Raw genomic sequence first — 27,845 nt, forward strand, 5'->3', positions numbered from 1 at the left:
CCAGTTTCCTATTGTTCGAGGGATAAGAGGCCTGAGATGTCAAGCAAACCTGAGAGTGCTCTCGCTATCATATGAGTGTCATCTGTCTTTCCTGTCCTGCCCAGGGGCCCAAGAATTCTGCAAACTCATCACTAACTAGCTGCTCATGATCACACACGTACCACTTTCCCCCTGGGTAACGTACACCAGAAAGTTTCCCCTAGGAACTGCTATTGTGTGCTGAATATTTTCAAAATATCACAGGTAACTGTCTCACATGTCAGAAACATCATAATCATTAGACAAAGAAAGATATTCCCCAATTTTTTTGATTTCTCATACACACCTTTTTTTCCAGCTCTGTAGCTTTGGCTTCAGATTTCTCTACCTTTGTTTTATCAATCATTTGATCTGAAAAGAAGAAGAATCAGGAAGTAAAGATCCCAATTCTCTTGTCTTCCCCTCTCACTACCTAAGCCCGTCAATAAAACGAAAGGGCAGTTTTCGGTCTCTTTATTTTATTATCCTTGATAATGTTCTGCACTAGACAAAGAAAGGAAACTTTCAGTTAAATTCAACATAAAATTTCTGAGTGCCTGTTATGCAGTAAGGCCACCATGCTGGGTGGCACAAGTCATACCTATGGATCCCTGAGACCACCAGAAGTCCCAGATAATAGCTAATAAAGTCCCTTCAAAAAGTGGGGTAGTATGTTAGAAGGGGGACATTTTTAGATTATGTAGAAATAAACTAAAGGCCTGTATATTCTTAGCATAGATGTTGGTAAACACTTAAGAAAGGTAAATACCTAGAAACTAGAAAATTTCCTCTGAAATTTTCACTGAAAGAAACATGCAAAATGAAAGGTAGAAGCAATATTTTAAGGAACCAGATAGAAGAGTGCACTTACCAATCAATGGCTCAATATCAATCTGGAGGTGCCGGCACCTGAAGTCAGGATCGGCCCCATTCCTGCGCAGAACTATCTGAGAAACACATTCTTCAATCAACTTATAGTACTGCGGTCTGTGGAGGAAACAAAACAGGGTCATTAAAGGAAAACCACAATAGAATTTTCAGAAGTGTTCAGGATCAAGAAAAGTGAACTGCTTTGACAACAGAGAGACCTGAGGATAAAGTGTTCTGGAAAAGACCTTTTCACAAAATTAACAGAAGTGCTGCTGCCATGCTAAGAAACACCCTCTTCCACATCACCTACCCCATCTACTTCATATAATCAAAACTTCTTGCCCTCTGCGTTCTAGTGCCAATCCTTGCCCATCTAAAAACCTGGGCTTGAGCCTTCCTGTCATGGACAGGACTGTTGCTAGAACTCTACTATCAAGCAACCTGAAAAAATTTTAAATTGCTACCTCCCTCTGCTATCATCTTCACCCCACCCTACCACCCTGCTCCGAAAAAGGGCATTTCATCTTTTGCACTCTGACCTCTTCCATAGAGATGCCTTTAGGTGGATGAAAGGGACAAGTGACAACTCCCTTTATGTCTATGATTAAAAATGAAACCTAATTCTTGTCTCTTCTTTGTCCCTTTGCAGACAATCTTTGGATTTAAGGATTCTGCACTTTCTACTTAGGCTCAAATCTAAAACTTCCCACAGGTATACCATTTTACCTGGCCTCGTAGTCATTTCGGACCAAGAGGAGGTGCTGCAGGATGGACAGGAAGTGCGGCTCTGCCTTTGAATCCTTCACTGTGTTTAAGAGAATCTGGAAGACTTCACTGAAGTCAGTGGAAAGGGGAAAAGGCTAAGGAAAGCATATATTTAGAACCTGACAGGTGGCTTCCCCAACTCTCGGGAAAAGTAGCAAGATTCTCTTCTATTCTAACAGCTATTTTTCCTGTAAACATTGCCTGAAACCTTAAGCTCTGTAAACTTCCTTTAGTCAAAGGACAGTGAGTTGGGTGGTACCATACACAGAGCTACAGGATTCCTAGTATTTAGCTTGAAGATCAATCAGTAGACAGAAACTAAAAGACTACCTCAAAGTCACTTGTGGCAAATACCAATAGGTAACCAAATTACTCCCTCTGTCAGTCTCAGGAACACACTCAAGAAAGCAAATTACAACCCCACTCCCTGACTTGTGTATGTTCTCTAAAAACCAAATCTGCATCTTAATAAGCTATCATGTTCTAGGAGGTCTATACTAATTTTGAGGGCTGCTTCCATGTTAAGTAACCTTTAGATCACCTTTCCTAACTTCCCTGGTCCATGCTGAGGCAAATAAATCCAACAGCAATCGAAAGACACCTGCCTTGTCTACTGAGAAGGCACGCAGGCTGATGCCCTGTGCTGAGTCATCGTTCCCACACCATTCCATACAGGGATCTACGAATGAATGTCTCCTCCGTCTTGAACCTGGTCAGTAAAGGATATTCCATCTCCATTCGAATGTCATCCAGCCGTCCCTTCAGGTCATAGGCATCTTCGTCCCCTTGCTCATCAAACACAGCTAGTTGCACTCTCATATCTTCATTTTCAATCGTCCGAAGGTTCTGTCAGTGACAAAAGGAGAAGTCAGGGAACCCAAAAGTGTCCTGTGCTGGCTAGAAACCCAAACCTTTTACCCTGGTTTTTAAATTGAAAACCAGTTATTCCAGGGATGACTGGGCAGTATGAGCAAGAAGGAATCGGCCCAGACTTTCCAATGAGGTGCTGAACCTCACCTGCAGCACGTGATGCAGCCCCAAGCGCATCAGCTCACTTCGGATATGAACTCGGAAGTCAAGTTCTTCAGCTGGTGTGATGAGAGCATTGATCAGCTGTAGGCATCCCACCTAAAAAAGAAAATTCAGTAGCTATATCAGTGTTACCTCCTAGAGATCCAGATTCCATTCTCTTTCCACGCATTTTGGGGGTCCCAAATACAGCCTTGAAAATGCAGTACAAAACTACCAGGGTGACTTTCTGCTGGAGCCATAAGACCTGGTTTGAGCACAGGTCTGGATAGCAGAGGTCTAAACAATTCCAATGATTTGATGGTATACTTTGTTCTAGGCCTTGGTTTTCCTAGCTTGTAAATAGATACTATGCCTTTTTCCCATCTCATAATGAGGAAAACAGTTCTTCCTCTGCCTTCTTAGGGAGAAGGATAATCATTTTCCCTTTAGAACAAATTCTGAAATATAAAAAGTATAGTTGGGAACTATTCCATGTGTTCTATTAAGAGGTTAAATGAATTAAGTTTTTCCATCTTGAATTCTACTCTTGGGCCCACTTTCAGTGGATATACATACCTTGAGTGCAATGGAGGTCCCACTTTTCAATCCATCCAGCAGTGGCTGGAAACGTTCCACCTCATCCATCTCAGCTCTTTCTGTCATTGCCTCCAAAACCCTTTCATTCCTGATCAGGAGAAAAGAAAGGGAGAGAACTGTCCTGGTGCTCTGACACAGACATGTGCAACAGGCAGATGATACAGGGGCACAGATCAGTTAGGAAACAGAATATCATCAGTGTTTCGGATTTCTCACATTACTCTCCTTATTACCTAAACAGGGGCCAAAATCTGCTGAAAGCTAAGGACCATCTCTTGAGAAAAATGTACCGGAAAACCGATCCCTAGACTCCTATCTATGGATACCAAATTAAGGCCCTTATTCTGTAGAGTATGAACTGGTAAAACTTTTGGAGGAGCACTGGCATATTTAATAACACCAACTTTTAATGCAAATAATATTTGGCTTATTTCTAGAACTCTTCCCAACATAAACACATAAATGTGAAAGAATATATGTATAAGGATGCTCATTATCACATCATTTGTAATAGTAAAAATTCTTTTCATCACCTAGAGCGAGAGCCAGAATATGCTTTAAAAAAAGTCTACCTGAAAAGTCTAGCAATAGAAGAATTGTTAAATAAATTATGGGACCTACATACCATGGAATGCTAAAGAGCCACTAAAGGTAATAAGCTAGATCTATAAACATTGACATAAAGGATGTTCAGGATCTGTTAAATAAAAGAAACAAGTTGAAAAGAATAAATGGTATGATTTAGCTTCTGTTAAACCAAACCCCTCCACAAAAATAAAACTCTATCCTATACATGCAATTAGTTTTATAGGCAAAAGCCATCTTTCCTTAGTTCTAGAATACCATCTTTTGGAGTGGCATAAGATATCTTAGAATCTAGGAAATGCATTATATTTGTCTGTGCTAAAAAAAAGATGTATGAGGCTGTACCAAGTCACTAACAGTGGTTATTTCTACAGAACAGGATTTGCCAAAGGCATGAGGCTGTTAAATACTACTTTATATACTTCTGTCTTATTTGAATTTAAAAATAATGTATTGCTTCTGAATTTTTAAAAAATGAAAAAGGAAACCTTTGCCCTAAGTAATACAGTCATTAATGGAGATCTAGGATATATCCAGCTATACCTGTGACAACCAGTGGTACACTCAGGACAGCCCCCATCACTTAATAACCTTCTTTAATATTAAGATTCACGGAGTTCACGTTTGGGATGAAATATGTTCTTACCTAGTATTTAAGACCAAGTGGCACCCAAGCAATTCAATTTTCCTCTAGACTAGGGAAGATGGCAAAAAAAAAAAAAGGATGGAGAAGAGAAATAATTCCAGTCACATACATGTCCTCTGGCTGTGGTAGGATACAAAGAGCAGAAAGCAGCTTAGCTGCATCAATCATCATGTTGGGAACAGCAGGATTCATGGCTCTGACCAGCAGCAGGATTCCTTCTTTTGTATCTAACATGGTCTTGATTCCAAACTGGTAGGACAAGAACAGAGAAGGGAGGCTTAAAGATGACAGCATTTAACAAGTTTAGGGGTCATTGTGGGTTGAATGGTATTTCCCTCCAAAATACATATGTTGAAGTACTAACCCCCAATACCTCAGAATGTGACTTATTTGGACATAGAGTCATTGGCAAACGTAATTAGTTGTTACAACAAGGTCCTATTAGAGGAGGGTGGGCCCTTAATCTAATCTGACTGTTGTCCTTATACAAAAGGGAAATGTGGACCTAGACACACACACAGGGAGAACGCCACTGTGGACAGGAAGGCGAAAGTGGGGGTGATGCATCTACAAGATGAGATGAGGAATGCCAAAGGTTGTCAGCAAACCATGGGAAGCTAAGAGAGAAGCATGAAACATACCCTCCCTCATGGCCTTCAGAAGGAACCAACCCTGCCAACACCTTGATCTTGGACTTATAGCCTCCAGAACTATGAGACAATAAATTTCTGTTGTTTAAGACACCCATTTTGTTGTACTTTGTTACACAGCCCTAGCAAACTAATACAGGGATAGAACACTCTTCCCAATAGAGCTCAACAGAAATGAGCAGAGCAAAATAATTTTCCAGTAGACACACAGCAGAATTCTAGGTCTTCCAAGAATAAAAATCTTGGATTTTTATGTTTCTTTTTAACGCCCCTCCAACCCAATGGAATAGGTTAATTATAACAAAATTAAACAGTGAGGAAGATAGGTTTGCACTCAGGAACAAATAATTTTGAGCACTCTAGGTTTAAATACTAAACAGACAAAAAAACAAACAAACAAATAAATAAGCAGAGAATAAAGTAAAACTTTTAAAACCAGTAACTACAAGTCAGGAAATTAAAGAATTAGCCAAAAAAAAGTACAAAAAGAGGAAGAAAACTGAACGTATCCTCTGAAATAGACATTAGAAAAAGAAAAACGGTCCACAGGATCATGTATATGTAACAATCAAAAAGTTTTGATATTAAAAGGGAAAGCTACAAGTCTTGAACCTCATATTCCTAGGTCCTTTTTGGAGTTTGTCAAGACGAGAGAAAGAGTAGGTGTCACGATAGGGGTTGGCATGAAAATGGGAAAAATCTCACCTTGTTGTTCATAAAAGCTTTCAAGCAGCGAATGATCTCATGCTTGTTCCGGCTATCATAGCTTCTGCATGTAGAAGAAATAATCAGTGAAATCCTTTTATTCTATACCCCTCTCCCATTTGACTTTTCATTCTTGCAAACAAGGGTCTCAGGAACATCCCCAACTAGTAGCTGAGTAAATTCTAGCACATAGCACTCTGCCCTGAAGTACTGGCAAAAACAGGTAGCTGAAGAGGGATCCCCACCAAAAGACCTTTAGTTAATCCTCTCGAAATCCAAGTCTAGTATTGCATTAAAACCTTCTCTTTAATTCCCTCCCTATAGGCTTCTAAATGCTAAATTCTACCAGGATAACATCCCATCTATTACCGTCTGCCTCACTACTTCAATGGCTTGAAGTCTGTACATTCAGGAGGTGTAGGCCTGTGTTTGTTTTCGAAAGATTCCAGGAAGTAGAGAAGCTACTTTGGGTCACGCTGGCTTCAAAGTAGCTAACAGTCCAAGGTATCCCCAGAAATATTCCAACCCTGCAGACCTTTATAAAACTAGTCCCTAACTGACGAAGTGTATTATAAGACTTCCAAATGAGATAAGACCCAGACCAAATCACAGGGGAGCTTGGGTCTAAAGCAGACCCCATTCCAGAGCAGATAAGAACCTGCGCTGGGAGACTCACAAGCTTATGTGGTATATAAATCTTATGTGTTCTTCACCCCGAAATTTAAGTTCCTCCTCCATTTCCTTATCTATAATCATCATTCGTCTTCTAGTTACCCCTATGTATAATAAATCCCATTCTCAGGCAACAGCATATTCTCCTTGTCCTTAACTTTACATTTAACCACTTTTTCTCCTTTAGAGCAAAAAGCCAAGTCCCCTGCTACCTTCCACCTAGAAGATGTCAAAAAGTGGAAGTCCTCACCCAGGAGTCTCCTCTTTCTCATCATGGAGTCGTTTAAGGATGTCCAATAAGGAGGCCAGACCCTCAGCACCAAATGTTTGCACCCAACTGTAAGAGACAGAAGAGACAATACAATATTAAATCAAATCAATAAACACTTCTTTGCCAAAACAAAGGTTATCCTGGCAACTCCTTACTCCCAATCCAGAATAGTCTCCTTCCCTGACCCTCTGATCTTCAATCCCCACCATGAGCTCTAACCTTGGGCTCTGACTCCCGTTGCCACCTCAGAATCCTCACCTGACAGGGTTGTTGTTGAGGGAGACACGAAGGGACTCCAGGCAGCCGAGCAGAGGCATATCCCGCAAGCCCGACCTCAACTCTTGAATGTACATCATGGGAGACCGAGAGCTCTCCTTTTGGCTCATGCCCTAGACAGGAGCACACAGAGAGATTAGGAAATCCTGGACCCAGTCATAAGTTGGACTGGTATTTGTCCATACAGTTAGATAACATCAGGGCAGACACTCTGCATACATATGTACCACCAAACTTCATGAGACTCAGAATTTCCCATCCTATCCCCATACACCCTTCATGAAGACTGAATCAGATAAAAAGTACATACGAAAGGTAATTCAAAAAAGAGTAAGAAGAAGGATGGGGGAGGGAACCAGAGGTAGGGGGAAAGAGTAAGAAATGAGTAGACTTCTTTAACAGGATGAAACGGAACTGATGTAGACATAAAATGTTCTATGAAATTGGCAAAACAATCAGGTCCAAGATAAGGGCACAGTCTCCATGTCATGGATACCTGCCCCAGAACTCACAGCCTTGGAGGTGTGCAAGTATTGGGACACCATCTCCCTCTTGATAATAATGTCCTTCTCCCTCAAAGGTTGTTGCTTCTCCTCATTCAGGTTCATATCCAGCTAGGAGAGACGGAAAAATCAAGATTGCCTTGAATTCCTTACAAGTTTTCAGAGTTTAGCATTTTGTATACTTGGCGAAGCACTGAATACATTAAATGCTGACTGAATAAATAAGTTTCCTGATCCCTAGAGATTTGGGCTATTACAGATGATGAAAATTCCCCAGGGATAAATGTGGTTGACATTTTAGTATAAATCCTTATAGACATTTTTATACACACATACTTACCTTTTTTCCTAACAAAAATGGACTCAGTATAGACAAAAATGTATTCTGTATTACTGAAAGAAAAGCACACATAATGTTTTTTGCACTTAGGATTCACTTTAATAATCTCTGTAGACTGAAGCACTGGGTGACTAGCATCATCCAAACACCAGCGAGATTGACACCAGTGAAAGGTGTGCCACTCTAGGGCTTAAACATCCATTACCCCTGGTTAACTCGGTTCCTGTACAAGTTCCTTTACCGCAAAGAAAGAAATGGAAACTCTGTGATAAAGGTCCTCAACATACATAACCTGGAGTGTGTCATGGGGGAAAGGCTCCGCTTGAGCCTTTGACATGTATAAACACATGTCTGAGCCCAGTGCCTCACTAAGCACAAGATAAACCCTAACAAGTCCAGAATATTATTTGAAATGGGGGAAAGCATAGGGGAAAAATGGATACAATCTATTTCTTCTCAAGAGTATGTGTGTGTGTGTGTGTGTGTGTGTGTGTGTGTGTGTGTGTGTAAAGGAATCACTGCCTCTGAATAGCAATATTAATTTGACGTTTTTCTGACTCAATTCCTGGTGTTTTTCCCTCATTTTACAGATAAATGGAACACAGAAGTTGCAAAGTGGTGGCCCTCAGGTTGAATTAGACCCAAAGATAAAGTACGTTTTCCTTGGCTAGCTCAATATTTTAAATTTGGGAGACTTCATATAAAAAATATGGACTTCTAGCATCAAGGGATATAATCATCAAATTTCAGATTGTGGGACACTCTACAATTCAGTTTCCATAAGAAAACTTAAGAGATTAAATGAAACTTAAGAGATTAATTACAATGGAATTGTGATTTGAACGAAAAAATTATTATTATTTTTAAAATTACCTAATTGGGGAAATCTGAATGCTGGCTATATTTGCTCTATTAAAGAATTAATTTTTTTAAAAAATTACAGATTTCTGGCTTCTTTTGAAAAATAGAAATATCTGGCACTACTGGGCTAGTATTCCCAACTGGAATGCTACAAAACCTACTGGAACTAACAAAAATGCCAAAAGTCCTTCTTCATTTTACCAGAGTCCTCCTCCTCTTTATCATTGTCTATGGAACCTGTTTAACTTCTTTATGCTGCCTTCCTCGCCCGTAAGACATCTAAATTTGCAATCCAAGGCCAAGAGGTTGTCTTCATAGATCATACTCTTAATGTACTTGAATTATTAAGAGACAAACTAAAGGCTTCAGGGAAAAATAATAACAGTAGTTGAGTGTTTACTGTGTACCAGGTCCTGTGTTAAGGGTTTTAAGTCCATGCTTTTAATTAAGTTAGGCTTATACTAGCTCTATATGAGATCATATATACAGGCACTATATAGACCTTATGCAACCTTACGAGCATGTAGTCAAAACTTTCCAAGACTGGTCATGAATGCACATTCACTAAGTGTCCTCCTCACTGAGGAACAGCAAAGGAAGCCACATCCATGTACACTTCATTACTCAACTGACCTCAGCCGCAATCGCTAAAGGTCTTCTAGTGATAAGGGTTACCAGAATTCTTTTTCCAGATTCACCACTAAATAGAAGACCTTGGGCAAATGATGCCTTTCCATTCCTCAGTTTCTTGTATACAGTTTACTGAAAAAGTTTTAACAGTTTATCTACTCTGGCTAACCCAAAGATTGTCCCCACACTAATTACCACATGAGTTGATCCACTTTGTGTCTTTGTGGCTAAAGTGTTGCTGGGCAGTAGGACATTAACAAGGTGGTCAGTGATCAGATATTCCCGAGCCTAACTCATAGATTCCAATCTTATGGACTGGTGCTTGTATATTTAGTTCCTTCTTTAATGGGATTGCTATTAAGAAGTTCCCTGTTAAGTCTGGAACTCTTTGTAATTAAAAGCTAGTTAGGGGGGCCATGCACAAAATAGGGTCCACCATGCTCATAAATGCATTATCAGAAAGAACCAATGTTTTGAGGTGGGAAGCTTACCAGCATCTGTTCAAAAAGTACTAGAACTTGCTCGTCTGAAATATCTTGCAACGACTGTGCTGTGGGATCATCCCCATATGATGCAGAAGAATTTCTATTAGCAGAATTGGACTTTTCCTTCTCCTTCTTAATTCTCATGCTGGTAAATCTCTCCAGCTGAGAAAGAGAAAAAAGTATTAGCAGAGATCCATTTTCATTTACACAAACAAACCGCATATCAGATAGCCAACCCTCTAACCTCTTATACATGTGTGATTCCTCTGGCTGTGGGCAGTTCAAGATTCTTCTGACATGAAAAGAAAAAACCCGTCTTCTTCATATCTAATTTAGTATACCGACTGTACTCTCATCTTCATTAAAAGATAAGAAAGCTGGAGAATTAAGATTGGGCCCTCTCTAAAAAAAGAAAACTTTGTTCTTGGGCTCCCCTGCCTTTTCTAAGCCCTCTTGCAGCACAGGACTGAATGCATCTCATGCACACAGCTATCTCAATAAAATGCCCTTTGTTTCCCTCTAGCTGTCCACCAATAAACCTGGCCAGGCCCTCAGAGGATCCCTCCCTTCGAGAGGTAAGTATGACTGCAAATTTTAATAGAGGTAAGTCATACACTTGTAGAATAAACAAGTAAATGCCTTAAAACCAAGAACCATTCCTTTATCTTTCTTCTGTACACGCCACAGAACTTGTGTCATGTAGGCAGCAAAAGTTCAATACATAGTCTTCAAAATCCCCTTTGCAAAGAATGCAGTGTACTTCAGGGGTATGTCTGCCATCTCTTTGCCAATGAAATGCTCATGAATCATTCCTCCAACCTCAAGTATAGATGCTCAAATCAAAGAGTCACTGATAAGCTGCTGCTTATCAGCTCTCTCTGTTTGAAAGTAACAGTAAATATCTGCAAGCATTGTGGGCTTCAAGTGATGTGAGTGGCATCCAAACCACAAGTTAGCTTGGAGTTTAAAGAACGTGCCTGACCTCGGAAGCCAATGAATGTATCAGGGTAATGCATGCAATAGGACCAACACAGAGCAAAGGGTTAGGAAAAAGCTTTGGGGGTGATATGAGAATAGAACCTATACCAACATCACAAGATATAGAAAACCAAAGTTATAGCAACTGGTAAATATCATAGTGTAGGAAATGAGCTAGAACATGCACATGCTGAACAAAATTTCCTTACCTCATCTGCCATGAGCCGCTTCAGAGTCTAGGAACAGGAAAAAAGAAGGAGAAGAAAGCTCAGTGCAATGCCAGCAAACCTCCCAAACACCAGATGGGTTGGGGCAAAAAAAGAAGAGAAAATGAATTGAAAGGATCTAAACTCCTTCCCACAAGCTAAAAGATTTCTGCCAAACTATTCCTTAGCGCAGTCCCTTAGGTAAGGGACAGGAAGAGTTTTAAGGTCACTAACATATGGCTCTTTGAAGAAAAAGAAAAAAGAAGGGAAAGGATGGAGATCTGAAAAGACTCTGAATCCTGTAACCTATAAACCTATGAAAAGTGCTCAACTTCATTAGTAAACAAGAAAATGCAAACTAAAACCACATGAGACATCTTGCACTCTCAAAAGTGTTCATGTCTGTCTAGTCGCAGAGCAGCGGGAGCTCTCACATACTGTTGGTGGTAATGTAAATTGCTATGGCCAATTAGAAAAACAGTATAGCATTATCAGCAAAGTTAAATATGCACATATACTACAACTCAACACATTGATTTCTATATATCTACCCCGTAGAAAACTCACACATATGTGGCAGAATGTGTGTAACAAAGCTGTTCACAGCAACACCATACGATCTAAAACAGAACCATCCAAATAGCCATCAAAAGCAGAATGAATAAACTGGTATACTGGTACAGTGGAAAACAACTACACAAGGAAAGTGAACGAATGTACAGCTACTCACAAACATAAAAATGAATGTATTATTTCATTTACACTGAGTTTAAAATTGCAAAATTAAATTATACTATTTAGGATATAAAATTATAAAGGGAATGATGACCACAACTGTCAAGACAAGGTGGGTGGAAGAGTTGTGACTGCATGAGGGGACAAGGGGGCTATGGAGTACTTACAATATTCTATTTCTTAACATAGATGATGGTTACATGGGTGTTTGGTATGTAATTATTCTGTATGTTTTATGTTCTCTTCTGTATGCATGCTATACTTTAATAAGAAAAAAAGTCTGAATGAGCAAGTGTGAGAAAGCAGTTATTCTTCTTCATCCTAATACTTAATTCTAAGCCATATTCTTTTTGCTAATGTCCTTAGGAGAGTATAGTGAATACCTCTTGACTAACTTTCCTCAACTAATGAAAACCTAGTTCTGACCATGCTACAAAGCTATTTTACTAACTTTTTTACGAACAAGAAAAATCTATATCATTATACCCCTGTTCCCATGTCAGGGTTCAGTTAAATCTGTGAATCTTAACTTTGCCCTCCATGGTCCAGAGGTCAAGCTTCTGCTGATTGAGCACTAATCACTCACTTGAAACCATAAGAGCCTTGCTCAACATTAATGGAATTTAAAATTACTTCATGTGTGCTGCTTTCTGAAGATGGAAGGCAGAAGGATGGTGAGGGAGAGGCAGCAACACCCGAGGAGACTAACAGTTCCTTCTGTCACCCACACCCTAAGTCACCAGCACACAGAAGTGACACAAACCACAAAAAAGTCAATGTGTACAGTTTGGCTGTCATTGCCAAGGTCAAACTTATTTGCTCCTAGAGCAACTGCTTCCAGCACCTTATCTTCCAAATTCAAAATGTTCTGAGGGAACCAAACAACAACCTAAACAATTCTGGGATGGATGTAACAGAACCTGGATCTAATGAATCAGTGTCAGTGGGACTGTTCACAGCTGCAGGGAAACCAGCAACGTATTCCTTCTGCCTACAGACTCTTATTTCTCTTCCATCCATTCCCACTACCACTACCCAAGTTGGCACCATTATTTCCTGCTTGATTTACTGCAGCAGCCTCCTAACTGATCTCCCTGCCTTCAGTCCCATCTGCACCACAGTGAATCCATTCTCCATACTGCATCCAAGAGTAATCTTTCTAAAACGCAAAACTGTCCATGTTATTTCCCCATTTAAAACCCTTCAACAGCTCCCCAATGCTCTCAGGTCAAAATCCAAATTGCTAACACTTCTTTCCTTCGGCTTCTTTCCTTCAACCCATCTCTCCACCAATCCTCCACCTCAAACTCTTTATCTTCTGGGCATCCTGAACTAGTTGCAGGTTAACAAACAAATCATGCTGTCTCACCACCCCAGACTTTACCAGGCTGCTGCTTCCCACCTAGATTGTGTTTTCAAGACTAATAACTCCAAGATGCCCTACAGGATGGCACCGCCTCTCAATGGACAGGTAGCTCTCCTCATGTTTGCACAGTAATAGTACTTGCCTGTCTCACAGCACTAGTAGTGGATTACAATTGTCTTCTGATTGTCTGCCTCCTCTATCCCTTTCCAGACTCAGTTCCTTCAGGGCAGAGCCTGGGACTTAGTCAGTACATCTCCGATGAACAAATACCATTAACTGGGACTGCTTTCCTAAAATAGCAATCCCTGGAGAAGCCCTCAAATCTATTCCACCTCTTCATTGTATCAATGAAGAAACTGAAGTTCAGACAGGTGGAGTAAATCACCGAGGTCACATGATTAGGGGCAAGCTGTGCATGGAACTCCAGTCTCCAGATTCCAAAGCCCCAAATTTTTGCATTCCCCAAATTCTTCTGCCTTATTCCTATTTAACGCCTTCTAACTCTTGCCTTTAGAATATATACATATATACATATATATATATATATATATATATATACACATATATATATAAATGAGAAGGAAGATACTAGTTTCCCTTGGTGCATCATTAAAAACAGATTTAATTCTTTAAAAAAATTATCTATGTTTTAGTGCTCAATTTGAGTCAAGACAAAAAACATCCATGCAGGACATAAGCTGCATTTCCTCAACTAGTCCAACAGAGGGCAGCATCTACTTGCAAAGCAAATCACAGGACAGACAAAATTCTGTTTCAGAACTCAAGAGCAACAGCAAGCTCAATTCAATTACTGACATGGAACCTGCTGCTACAGTGTATTGAGGGTGTACTGTTTTCTTGTTTAATGCTGTGTGTTTTCCTTACAGATCCTATGTATAGTGTGTTTGCAAACAGTAAGCTTTGTTCAGTTTGTTTTTTGTTTTGTTTTGTTTTTTGTCATCATTAGTTGTTTTGTGGATTCTCTTAGCTATAGAGGTCCCTAAATCATGAAAAGTAGAAAGAACTAAAAATAGTGGAGTCCAGGAAGATAAATGCCACTGGAGCTATATTTATGGCTTTCGCCTCAGATGACCAAGCTTTTTCATAAAGACTCTAATCATCCTACCTACCTCTAAATGCTTCCATTCTCATCACCATCCTTGTTCACTGTCAATTCTCTTTTCCCCCCAAACTCACCCCTCACTTCCCTAGCCTGTCGGCACTAAATACTTCATCTTCCTGTCCCTCCTACTGAGTTTTCCGCTAAAACCTTCAACTACAAATATCCATACTGAAGGAAGAATATTGAATAAAATTTCTTTAAATATCAAAATTTGCTCACGAATACAGATTAATAGGAACTTCCAAGTAGAAAGATGGTAGACTGAATCAAAGCATCTAATTTCTCCCCTTCTTGAAACCCTTCTAAATCTACAGAAAAGGAATGTTTAGAAAGTAGAACATGATGGAAGGAAGGAGACTACAAGGTTGGGAAGAACCAGAAAAGCACAATAGCAACCAAATTTTGAAGCTAGGGAAATAAATGCAAGGGCTAGTGATAAACCCAACAGACCTAAGAAAGTTGAGTCCAAAACCAGAAGTAGAAAAAGCCAATAACCAATCCAAATTATACTTAAAGATCCTCAAAAGGCTCAGGAATTAACAGCAATTCCTGAAGAAATAGGGGATTATTTCAACCAATAAGAAAGAAGATTGGCTGAAAGCTGTGTAAGCCGTTAGATCTGTAGATCCTCCCACCCTGGCCCCACACATGCAATTTGGGAAACTGTCCTCCCTTACTCCAGCAGAAGTCTGGAAGTGTATTCTTAGAAGAGGGTTAAACAGAGAAAACAGAGGGTCTCTGGATTGGGGGATGCCAGGTACAGTTGTGGGTAGGGATCCCATACCAAAAAAAAAAAAAAAAGTTAATCAATGCATACTACATGCTGAGAAACCCAGCACCTTCCCCCTACTAGTTTCTAAATACCCCAGCAGCCTGGCTCTTATCCCTGAGTCAGACAGAAGGTTGAAAGTCTTCTCTGGGGAATTGAAAAACACATCTAAAGCTACCAACATAGTTCAAGTAGATCACCCTAGAGCACTGCTGTCCAGTATCACTTGTCACATGTAACTATGGAGCACTTCTCATGTGGCTAGTGTGATTGAGGAAGGATTTTTAACAAAATTTAAATTTAAAAACTAATATTTTGTTATTTTCAAACTTAACTGTTTGGCACACCCTGGGTATGTAAATCTACTTTTCACTTGTAAATTTTATTAAGTCTAAATACACATCAAGTATTTTTTATGAAAATTTAGAATCTGAATTGAGATGTGCCATAAATGTAAATAAACACTGGAGTTCAATAACTTAATATAAAAAGCAGAAAGTAAAATATCTCAATAATTTAATACTTCTTACATGTTGAAATAGTTTAGATAAATTGGAATATTAAAATTAATTTCATGTTTCTTTTTCACTTTTTTCTTTGCCTTTTTCTGTGGCTACTAGAAAATACAAAATTACATGTGACTCACCTTATATTTCTATTGGACAGGGCTATCCAACAATAAAGCACACAGCCAACAAAACCTAGCCATGCATCCAGAGCTTCCAATCAGTTTTTTAGTTCCTCATTCTTTAAGATTAGCAGACAAGCCAGGATTATCAGCTATCTGAAGAAAGTTACTACTAATATGAGAGGGGGAAAAAAGCAACTTGTCATATAGAGACTATGCAAGGAAATGAAAGATTTTAAAAACAATTAATACCCACAAGAGAGACTATAATGCCATTTTAAAAAGAAACATTTAGGGCCCGCCAAGTGGCGCGAGGGTTAAGAGCTGGCTTGGGATGCCAGAGGGCCCTGGTTCAGATCCCACATATGAGGGTCAGTGACAATGCCCTCTACAGTTAAGATGCTGAACAACAGCTCAACGTGGAACTGGGCTGCCGTGAGTCACCGGCAATGGCGTAGACTGCAGCCCCTGCTGCAGTGGGTTGCCATGAGCTACTGTGTGTAGCCAGTAGCCAGCAGCCAGCATGAGCGGCCAGCAACCGCAGTGAGCAGCCATCCAGAAGCAGGTGACTGATCTGCCTCGCCCGGGAAGAGCACAATGATGGTGCCAACTTGGGCCAGTGAAGCAATGTCCTCCACAACTAGACTGAAGAACAAAGGACAGCAACTTGTCTGGTCCCCTTCCCCCCAATTCCCCAGCGCTGTTCCCATCCCCCCAATTCCCCAATTAAAAAGAAAGAAAAAAGAAACATTTAGAGGAAAAAGAACCCTTAGAAGTTAAAAGTATGAGAACAGAAATTGAAAAGAAAGCTCAATAGGAGGGCTGGAAGATAAGAACTGAACAAATCTCCCAAAAAGTACAGCAAAAGATGGAGAAGGAAAAACAAGAGAGAAAATATAAGAAAATTGGAAGATCAGTTTGGGAGGTAAAATATCCAAACAATGAGAGAAGAAAACAGAGGAGCAAGTTATCAAATAAATAATTCAAGAATATTTCCCAGTACTGGAGGATGAGTCTCTAGTACAAAGGACAAAAATGGATCACACAAAGGGATATCATGATGACATTTCAAAATACTGGGAATACAAAGAAAATTCCACAAAACTCAATGGAAGAAAGGAAAAGTGATCACACACAAAGGAATCAGCGCAGCTTTGGATTTTTAAACAATATACCAAAAGCTAGGTGACAAAGGAACGCCTTCAAAATCTGAAGAAAAGTAATTTCCAACCTAGAAAAATATATCCAACTAAACTATCAAATCAAATGTGAGTTCAGAATAGACATTTTCAGACATTTAAGCTTTCAAAAAATGTATCCCCATGTACCTCAGAAAGCTATTGTAAGATATGCTCCACCAAAGTGAGGGAACAAACCAGAAGGTGGAATACTTGAAATACAGGAAATAGGAGATCTACCACATGAAAGGAGTAAAAAGGAAATCCTTAGGACAATGACGGCTGCTTTTTGCCAGACAGCACAATTAAAATGGAACCATGAGACTTGAGCCAGGCGCTCGAAGACTGTCATCACCATCATCCACTTTTGTTCTGGCTTTTTAAACTGACAATACCTGGTGAACCTGACCCAGATTCTTGGCTTGTTTGAACCATATGTTAATAGTTTCTCCCCTTCCTTCCTTGCTCCACTGCCTGGACTGTCAAGGAAACTCATTCCACTCCACAGAATTTTTCTACTTTGACTTATTCAGGAGAGCTGAAGGTTGGCCATGGTGAGCTTAGAAGCAGAAAATACAGAGTTGTACTCCCCTGACCATATCCGTGTTGGATGTCTATCTAGCATTTGGCTCTCACGGCAGCCTTGCCAGATGCTCAACTGTGATGAGCCCTATGTTCCCCAGGTCTCTATGGACCACTGATATCCTCAGGAGGGACCCTTGTAAACACTCAGGGAATCTAAAGTCGGACTATGACTCCAAGATAGTATTCGGTTTATCTTTTCCTGGCACCTCTACCTAACAGTGGCAATACTGTCATTTATACACAGTCTAGATTTTTGCTTGTTACTCAATTTTTATAATAATCTTTCATTTATATGCAAACAATACGGATAGAAGCAGAAAACATTTTATTTTAAAAAGGGGTAGAACAATATTTATTCCACAGGCGTTTTTTATTCAATAGAATCAGATGAGTAAATAAATTTATAAAGGTCATTAGCTGGTACAGGAAAAGAGCTTAACAAAATTGCACTTATTAAAAAATGAGCTTCATGGGCCGGCCGAGTGGTGCGTTGGTTAAAAACTGGCTTGGGACGCCAGAGGTCCCCAGTTCGGATCCCATATATGAGGGCCAGGGACACTGTCCTCTACAGCTAAGATGCTGAACAACAGCTCAACCTGGAGCTGGGCTGCCGTGAGTCGCCGGCGACGGCGTAGGCTGCAGTCCCTGCTGCAGTGAGTTGCCATGGGCTATCATGTGTAGCCAGCAGCCAGTGGGAGCGGCCCTCAAGCTGCTGTGAGTGGCCGTCCAGAAGCTGGCAACTGATCTGCCTCGCCCGGGAAGAGCGCAATGATGGTGCCAACTTGGGCTAGTGAAGCAACGTCCTCCACAACTAGACTGAAGAACAAAAAAGACAGCAACTTGTCTGTTCCCCTTCCCCCAATTCCCCAGCGCTGTTCCCATCCCCCAATTCCTCAATAAAAATCTTTACAAAAAAAAATGAGCTTCATCTTCTCTAAAATATTCTCAGTATTATCAAATCTTACTTAAATCAAATTGCTGAATGGTACATTGCATCAAAAGTAACAGCATCAAAAATAAATATACTTGGCTGGATGTGCTCTGCATTTAGACCATCAATCAACATAAAAATAAAAGGCTGTCCCCTCAACTTGCCTTCCAGAGAGTAATTCAAGACTCTGATTCAGTCACCACATCCTAATGTAATATGTGGTGAGATAAATCTTTTGGTTACCATCTACAGGAAATAAGACTTCCTAGACACTTTAGTTTGGTTTCTGTATGAAAATAAAAATTAAAAAGTCAAAAGACCCCAAGGCATGCCCTGTGAGGCCAAACTAATTAAATGACTTAATGAGCTTGAAACATGCAATGATCAATTATTATCATAATAAATGCAAATGAACTATAAAACTTCCTTTCCATAAATGGATTTACTGCAGTGGTGATGGTGGTGTATCTATTAATACTTCAACTTTTAAAAATGGCCCGATGGGACTAAACTTGGTAGTATTTTGGACAGAGGTGCCATATTTGCCTAGCAAAGAATTGGCAAGTATAAGCTCAAGGATATAAGAAAATTCATCCAAGGGATTGATTCACCTCTACCCAGTTCCCTGAATCTTTAACTTTTCCCTCCGGTCAGAAAAAGGGCATAGAATTCTCAGACAATTAAGAATGATCTCTTGGCATAGGATACTTATGTAGCCAAACAAAAGCTAATTAGACAGTGTCCTTAGCAGTAGAGAAGTTAGCAAGGATCTAATAAGAGAATATGATTAAACATTACTCTGAACAGAGTGCCTTACATCTCAAAAAATGTTTCTAATTCCTACCACTGTGCTTCACAAGACAATAATCATGGACAATAATTGAACCAATAATATTACCCATGTGCTATCCATGAATCATATGGCTAGCACACGGGTAACAGAAACCTACAAATACAAGCCTCTATCTCAGTACTTTCTAGAGATTTTGTTAAGGCTAACTTATATGGGACAACTACAACTATATCTGAACTCTTGGCTAAGTGACTACCACCAGAACTCCACGAATGAATGCCACTTGGCTCCTCCTCTGTGATGATTCTGGGAGGCCAAGGATCCCTGGGAACTATAGGTTTTCTTATAATACCTATAATCACAATGCACTTCACTAACTACCTCAGTATACTCAATTCCTACCCTCTCCCTTTTCTGACATCCGCCCTTGTTCAGAGGCTGTCTAATTCAGAGTGAGAGAAATGTTTAGTGTGGGAGGTAAAATTCTAAGACGTCCCCCAAGGTTTCTAGGCTGATGTACACACCCTATATAATTACCAGGACTATAAATATGATAGGATATCACTCCTATGATTAAGTTATGTTATTTGGCACAATTGACATTTAAGAAAGGGAAATTATCCACGTGGGCCTGACCCAATCCCATGAGCCCTTTAAATCTGGGCTGAGTGGTTAGAGACACTAGGAGTCAGCAGTGTGCCATTTCTGGCTTGAGCATGAAGGGGGCCAAATGTCTAGGACTGCAGGCAGCCTTTACGAGCTGAGCACCAGCAAAGAAAAGAGGAATTCAGTCCTACAAGTGCAAGGCACTGAATTCTGCCAACAACCTGAATGAGTCTGGAAGCAGATTTCCCCCCAGCACCTGCAGATGAGAGCTGGCCCAGCTGATACCTTGATTTCAGCCCTGTGATACTGCGAGCCTAGCCATGCTGTCCATGCTGGACTTTTGACCAATGGAACTAACTGTAAGCTAATAAATGGGTTTTGTTTTAAGCTGTTGAGTTTGTCATGTAGCAGTAGGAAACTAATATGGTAATAAGCAAACTGACAAAATCTAGAATGAATCTAGAACTCTGGCTCAAGGAAAAAGTCCATGAGTCCTGGTTGTCTTTCTGGCACTCTAAAAAATGGCAAGTATGATTTTGAGCAAATCACTTTAATTCTCCGTGCTTCAGTGCCCCTATTTATTTAAAAAACAAAACCAGACACACACCTCTTGGGACCACTGAGATCATAAAATGGAATGGTGAGAGCTCATTCTATAAAGGCAATTGTACTGTTCTTACTACAGAAAGACTTCTTGTAAAATACACACCTAACGACTGAACTAGTTGACACTGCACCCCAAAAACATGGCAGAAGAAGGCTATTCCTCATCTATAAATTATACACTGAGCCATAGTCACTCATTTCGCAAAAAGAACTAAAGGACTTACCCAAGCCAGGCTCTAAATATTTTATATTAGATCCTTCTTCAGACCATTTATTGGAACTGTTTCTGTGGACCAGACTGTAAGTTATTTGGGAGCAGGAACCCATGTCTTGTTCATTTGATAGGCCCAATATTTAATAAATATTTTGAAAATTAGCATCAGTTTGGTTTAGGAGCATCATCCTAAGCACAATATATTCATCACTCAGTACTTTATTCAAATTGAGCAAACTGAGGAAAACTGTGAAGATTTATGACAGTACAACATGATTGTCATAGACAACTCAGTAAGCTATCAGCCCTAACCTTCAAGAGCAGTGTCGTCCCCTATGAATGAGAACAAGGGACCCTAACTAAGGCTTCAGTCCAAATGACATATTTGTTAGTTATCCAATTAGGAGACATATGTCACCTAGGGAGTCTTCCACCTCCTTTGAAAAGCAATGAACCCTCAGTAATGACACAAGCTACGTATGGTGAAAATGGGACATGTCACTGCAGCCAACAACAATTTTCTTTCAAATCCTAATCTACCCAGGAAGCATCAGGTATCTGTCATTCAGAATCATACAGAACAGAGAGTAGGGTCTGGCTCTGATTCATTTATTCATTCTATCACAGGCCCGGCATTTAGTTCCTTAGGATAGTGAGGCAATGGAGGGTCTTAACATGGACTTGAAGTCAATGATCAATGAATCTTATTCCAGCTTTGCCACAAAAACACTCCCCATTTTCACTAAAGGGCAGTCAACACAAGGTAAGCTTTTCTTTTTATCTACCACAGTTTCAGTCTTCCTATCTTTAGCACTATGTTGTCTCATAGGACTCGTGTGAATAAATAATAAAATGGACATAAAGCACTTTGTTTTGCAAAGTGCTTTGTAAAAGGTAAATAATATATGAGGATGCAGCCAATAAAATGTGCTGGTCTCCCTTCAATTCCCACTCTTTACACAGATGTCAATTAGAACAAGAGAGAAGGAAATAATGGCTACCTTCAAATGCAGAGAACGTTCTCTTCCATTTTCAGGGAATGGCCCAAGGATAACATCGAATGAGTCGATATCTCATCTACCATTTACAGAGAAACAAGATAGATTCTGACATTACTACTTATTGGTGCCAATAGCCTTAACTGGAGTTCTGTAGAACTGAAGCAGCCACTTCGAAAAAGAAAATAAAAAAATGAGTATGTCAGAGGAAAAGAAGTCTATGAGAGAAAGCACAAAATGACCAGGAATAAAAAATAGGAACTATAAAGCCAATTTAACATTATAAAGTTAGGTGTGTTTAAGGCAAAGAAAACTGAAGATTATCTAGCAGTCACCAGAAATGGAGATAGCACACTCAGGTTTTCCATGATCACGAAGGAAAAAGTGCTTGAGGAATAAGTAAGAGTGTAGTAGTTCATCCATTTAATTTGACGGTGCCTCAGTAGCCCATAGCGGAACTCAGTATTGGAGTTCAACTTGCTAGAATTCATACAAGAGACAACAATGGGAACGTAGTAGAGGAGAGTCAGAGCTCTTCTATTCCTAATTAAAAGAGTTCTTTCAATCTACCCCTACCTTCCAGAATCAGTATCTTTTTTCCTGATATGATACCACCCAGGGAGGCCTGAAAGAGTCCAGACAGTGACACATGTCAAGCACAAGTTAGAAATGCCATATAAGGAGCATTAAGTAACTGTAATCCATTTCCTGTTTCAGTAACTTACCTATAGACTTGAAACAATTTACTTATAAGTTCAAGGCAACAAATTCAATTTTCCTCAGAACTGTCTAAAACTCTTGGTGCTTTCCACATAAACAACATTTCCTGGCTGTAATTAAAATGAGAGAAAAAACATCTGAATATTAGGACTCAATCCTCTAACAGACAGGTCCAAAATATGTTCTAATAATTCTCTAATAGTCTAAGAAGGGAAGTCTCTTGGGGGAACTTTTTGCCTGCAGCTTAGCTCATCTTGAAGCCCTGGGCCTGGCATAGCCTGCATCCTAGATAGCTGATAGCCTAGAGGGAAGAAGGAAAGCCCACTCAGGTTTCATTAGTCCAGCTCAGCAGAACAGGTGGAAACCAGGCAGGGAGGACTGCATTCCTCACACAAACTGCCAGCCCCCTGCACTATGAAGCACTCCTGGGCCGGGTACACAAGCAGCCAACAGAGCAAGCGCTCCGATTCTGGAAGTTTCCCATCAAGTCTCACAAAGGGCGGCAGGCACGTCCACCTCCTTTGCTGTCAGGAAGGAGGTGGCGTGGATGTTCTGTCATCTGGTGAAGAACAGTAAGCAAAGCCTCCTCTCTCTCAAACACCTTAAGGTTCTGATAAAACTTCAGAATACATATATAGAAAACAATAACTAATATTAACCTGTTTTTCCAAACTTTCAACATATTTCTCCAGCTCCAAATACTGATGCTTGTTCCTTACTTTCTTACCAAGCCTCTTTACTGCCTGAGCTGAGGGAAGACTGACTGCTCCTTTAAAAAAGGGGTGTTGTCCATTCATTTGGAAACAGTGACTCAGGAATGCTGTTTCTCAATCTCCGTAGCAACTGTCTTCTCCTCCCATGTTGTGATGTGAGTAGCAGGTCATGTCTCTTCCTCAAGGGTGAACCTCCATCTGACACACCCAAGGCCTGGTAGGCAGGAAGTTCCTGCAGCTTCTACACACAGGCACCATGGAGGCCACCTTGCTTTAATTTAAATCCCATTCTCAAATCCTTCATTTCTAAATGATGGTTACACCTCTTTTTTTTAATCCTCACATCATTCCTGAATACCCAGAAATAATCACAGCCTACTGATAATAGCTTAACTGATCCAAAAATTACACTACTACTCAAAAAGCCAGACTCAATCTTATGAAACCACAGTAAACATTTTCTGGCCTTTTACAAATCTAGAATAAGATTTTATTTTCAGAAAAATCTTGGGCGGGGGGAAGCATGGGATGAAATATCATTACTCCTCCATTAAATACCAGAAATGCTCATATGTATATGTCTTTTCAAAAAAAAAAAGCATAAAAAATCATTAGCATAGCATCTAAAAGCAAACCAGCAGCATCCAATTCCCATATTCAAAATGCCCACCAGTATTTACTCTTCTCCAGCAGTACTTTGTTTAAGACGACACTCTGGAAGGGCACAGTCACAAAATTTAGGGGTGACAATGCAATGTGAGAAGGAATAATGAATGGAGTCTAAAAGCTAGATCACCTCATTACATGATCTTGAGCAATTTAATGCCTCTAGGCCTCAGTGTCCTCATTTGAAGAGGAGGGGGCTGGGTCAGATCATTTTTGGGGTCTCTTCAAAGACCCTTACAGACTCTGCTTAGTTAGTACTGCTCTTTCTGGGGGCAGCCTGGTGCCTGCTACTTGCCCGATAGTGCATATCCTACAGTGGCTTCTCACCACTTCTTCTTGTGGTTTCAATCACAGGAAACAGACGTCACCCATGGGCCTAAGAGTAAGTAACGAACCAGCCCTGGCGGATATAAAGAGCTGCCAACTAAGGCCAGCTGCCATCTTTTCAAAATACAAGAATCAAGAAATCCCTAGAAACCTCTATGCCTGAGGAGCCTGACACACATCTTTCATAAAAACTAACAAAACTAAAAATATCTCTGTAGGCCCCATGCAAGCATAATGAAATAATTTTAGAACAGTCCCAAACTACTTCGCTTCTATGGCCAAATGAAGGAATTGAAGGGGCTCTATGGCTATGGGTAGGAGTGTATGAGTTTATGAAAAAAAACTGGGCACTCCTGTTGCCACTAACATCTTTCTGTGGAGATCCAGACAAATCCTGAGGATGTGAAGACTCATCCTCGTCTTCTTAATATTCTATGCAAACCTTTCTGTAACCATGTAAGACTATGATACTAATAGATTCAAATAACATGGAGACGTAGCAATCATTCACTTCAAATGTATGTTAACAATCCCTGGAGCACTAGGTCAAATATTGTTCTCATTTATAATGATAAAAGTTGGCAGCCCTGTACTGTGCAAATTAATGCAGAGGTTTTTAATCCTATAGACATGTTCCTTCGTTAAACACAAGACAAAACTGTAAGATACCATCTCTAGAGAAAAATAATCTTTTCTCAACAGAGTTCTTCTGGTCGGTTATAGTTACATTAGTGGTTCTCTCTGCCTCATAGTTACCTTGGTGAGAGGACTAATGTTTTCAAAACTGTCAATCTTACATTAGACCACAGAAACAGAGAGCCCTGAAAATAATCTCAAGATTCCCAAGACTTACATTAAAACTAAAATACATAAAAGGATATTGCTAATGTGAGCTAAACACCCCTGCGCTTAAGCACCTTATAAGTTAGATGAGAGAAAAGACCCTTAAAAGAGAGTCATATTTTTTTAAATCTAATCTGACAGTCTGAAAACAGGGATGTATTAAAATTGATAAGGACTGGAAGTCAAACAAAATTAACTATCTAAACTCCATCTAGGTAGCAGAAATGGTTTGCTGGAACCCTAACACTAATTGAGTCATGTTCGTGGATGTGCTGATTTACTGTCTCCATGACACATTCACAGGGCCAGGAACCACATCAACATTCCTCATGACATGTTACAAAATGCTAATTTTCCATCATGCTTTCTGCAGGTTTCTCCAAAAAGAGCCTGAAAGCCCTTCCCAGGACTAGAATAATCTCTACGAACCAGGCCATTTCTCTTTACTACAGCCACACATTCACACCTCTGAGCATCTGGTCACACTGCTCCTCACCCCATGAAATCCCTTCCCTCTCTTTTCTACCAATCTTTGGATTTCCCTCCAGGACCTGTCATATCCACCATCCTGTATGAAGCTAACAAGCACTGCCAACAATTATTTTCTGGATTATTTATAGAATTTGGGACATTAGTATGGACCTTTGAAATCATTCATGCTAACTCTCTAATTTTACAAGAAAAGTGGAGTGACTTGCCCAGAGTTCACATGGTTAATTAGCTAGTAGCAAAGTCAAACTAGGCAGCAATATACAGAAAGAATACTGCAGTGAGAGTGGGAGATAGGGGTTCCAGTTGTAGGTCTAGTTGAAAATTTGGACAGACCACTTCTCTCAGCCCACATTTCTTAATCTATAAAATAACGGGTTTAAATTAAATAATTTTTAGCATTCTTTTTTACTGCCAGCATTCTAAGATTCTGAAACCTAAGTCTTCTGACTCTCAGTCCAGTAATCTTGCCACTTAATTCCTTTATTTCTCTGAATGTCTACAGCTTTTAAAGTACATGCTCTCATGACCTTAGTTAGAGCTTTTCCTACCCATTCTTCTACACACCTGACTGAGATTACAATCTATTAAAAAGCAAGGACTGAACCTGATAGGACAACCACATGACTTCTCGATCTTCAGCCTTTGGGATCTAGGGTAGATCCATGTAGATTCAGACAAACAAAAGAAACACTATTCTCTACTTTTTGCCACCAGTCACACAGAAAAATCCTAGTTCCGGGTACCTGGATCTCTGTGGTAATGTCTTAATTATTAACCACAGGCGAATAACTGCCAGATCTAAAGAACAAACTTCTACAGTCCCCAGACTCAGAAAAAAAACCGGAGTTATCAGCCATTTGCTGTCTTATGGTCAAGTGTCAGTGCCACAAAGAGAGGTATTTAAGAAGGACACATGCCAATTCTAGAATATAGCAAAGATAACTACAGAGATAGTCTAGCAGCAGCTTCGTCCTCCCCTCCCCCTCTTTTGTCACCACTCCGTGCTTCTCAGCCATTTAAACAACTAAAATTCCTGACAGGTGATTTGTTAGAGCTGTTCTACTTACAAAGGAGCTAAGGTTACATTTAAAAAAATAATAATTTAGACAACTTTTTAATAACTCACGAGTCAGAGAAAAGTTGGTTTTGCATGCATTGTAACAGCTACTTTTTCATGCGTAAGATAAGTTTCATGAAGATCCGTGAACGATTTCAAAGGTCTAAATTACTAATGCAAAAAGCAGTCAGGCATTTAGCCACTGCACTTTGCACATCTAGACCCAATACTTCTTTCCCACCAATTGAACTGGAGAACAGTCCAGTTTTAATGGATTGCAGTTGTCAAAGGACTTGAAAGAGATACCATCAAAATTGTCCAAGAAATCCCTAGTAGTGAATAGTCTTTTTATACTGCAGGTGCAAAAACTGGACACTTGTAAACTGTCCATGTACAATGTGGTGAATAAGAACGTGGGTTTTTTGTTTTGGGTTTTGTTTTAATCTGTTAGAGCTGGGTTAGAATCCCAGTTCTATGACCCAAAGCAAGTCCCTGGATTTCACTGAGTTTCGGTTTAATTACCTAGAAAATGGAAATAACAATACTGCCCTATCTTAAAAGGGTGATGTAGAGATTAATGAGATAAAGACTCTAAAGCTCTTTAGCACACAGTGCTAGGGCTATAGTAAGTATGAACAACTGCTATTATTACTGTTACTGTTACTGTTATTATTACTCCCTGTCCTTCTGGTCTGGAATGAATCAATCTTCCTTTCTATAAAGATGCTGAACATTCATTAACATTTATAGATTACAGGTTGACATTATACAACCTGTAGCACACTGAGTAAACACACAAAAGGTTCCTAACACCACATAAGATGAAAATGCTTCCAGGAGAAATGGGATTGCAAAGGTCCCCAATTCTGGGAGCATCAGAAATGTCCTGTCTCTCATACAAGTGAAAATTTACACCCCAAAGACAACACGTGGAATAAAATTCACATATCCAAAGTGGAAAACAACAGCATTTAAGAGTTAACTGTAAAATTTTTTTAAGAAAACAGAGGAGAAAATCTTAGTAACCATAATTTTAGCAAAGATTTTTGAAAAATGATACATGCACAAAAAAGGAAATATTGGACTTCATCAAAATTAAACACTTTTATGCTTCAAAATATATTGCTAAGAAAATGAAAAGGCAAGTCACAGGAGGGAGAAAATATTTTCAAAACCTACAGCCAAAAAAGGACTGGTATTTAGACTATAATAAAAAATGTTAAACAGGCACACACTTTAAGGAATATATACAGACAGCAAATGAACACACGCAAAAAGAGGCTCCACAATATCAGGAAAATGCAAATTAAAGCCATATTGAGCTACCACTACATACCCACTAGAATGGCTAAAATTTAACACTGACCAAATCAAGAGTTAGCAGGAAACTGGAACTTACATATTGCCTGTGGCAATGTAAAGTGGT

The 27,845-nt window shown here is 39.7% G+C and overlaps 1 protein-coding gene across 2 annotated transcripts in view; it reads right to left on the reverse strand.

Moving 5' to 3' along the window:
• DIAPH1 (diaphanous related formin 1) overlaps positions 1 to 27,845 on the reverse strand; it is a 96,188-nt gene that overhangs the window by 56,505 nt on the left and 11,838 nt on the right. The window contains exons 2-14 of one of the 2 annotated variants that reach the window (XM_019662930.1): positions 11,073 to 11,099; positions 9,892 to 10,047; positions 7,579 to 7,680; positions 7,049 to 7,179; positions 6,770 to 6,856; positions 5,848 to 5,911; positions 4,602 to 4,741; positions 3,241 to 3,349; positions 2,671 to 2,781; positions 2,381 to 2,499; positions 1,615 to 1,731; positions 890 to 1,005; positions 326 to 390 (exon numbers count right to left, since the gene is read on the reverse strand). In XM_019662930.1, the coding sequence (XP_019518475.1) occupies positions 326 to 390; positions 890 to 1,005; positions 1,615 to 1,731; positions 2,381 to 2,499; positions 2,671 to 2,781; positions 3,241 to 3,349; positions 4,602 to 4,741; positions 5,848 to 5,911; positions 6,770 to 6,856; positions 7,049 to 7,179; positions 7,579 to 7,680; positions 9,892 to 10,047; positions 11,073 to 11,099 (1,344 nt within the window). The remainder of the gene's footprint in view (positions 1 to 325; positions 391 to 889; positions 1,006 to 1,614; positions 1,732 to 2,380; positions 2,500 to 2,670; positions 2,782 to 3,240; positions 3,350 to 4,601; positions 4,742 to 5,847; positions 5,912 to 6,769; positions 6,857 to 7,048; positions 7,180 to 7,578; positions 7,681 to 9,891; positions 10,048 to 11,072; positions 11,100 to 27,845) is intronic. The other variant, XM_019662938.1, reaches the window with a different exon arrangement.

Source organism: Hipposideros armiger, unplaced genomic scaffold (genome assembly GCF_001890085.2).
Source record: "Hipposideros armiger isolate ML-2016 unplaced genomic scaffold, ASM189008v1 scaffold_11, whole genome shotgun sequence".
Lineage (NCBI taxonomy): Eukaryota > Metazoa > Chordata > Mammalia > Chiroptera > Hipposideridae > Hipposideros > Hipposideros armiger.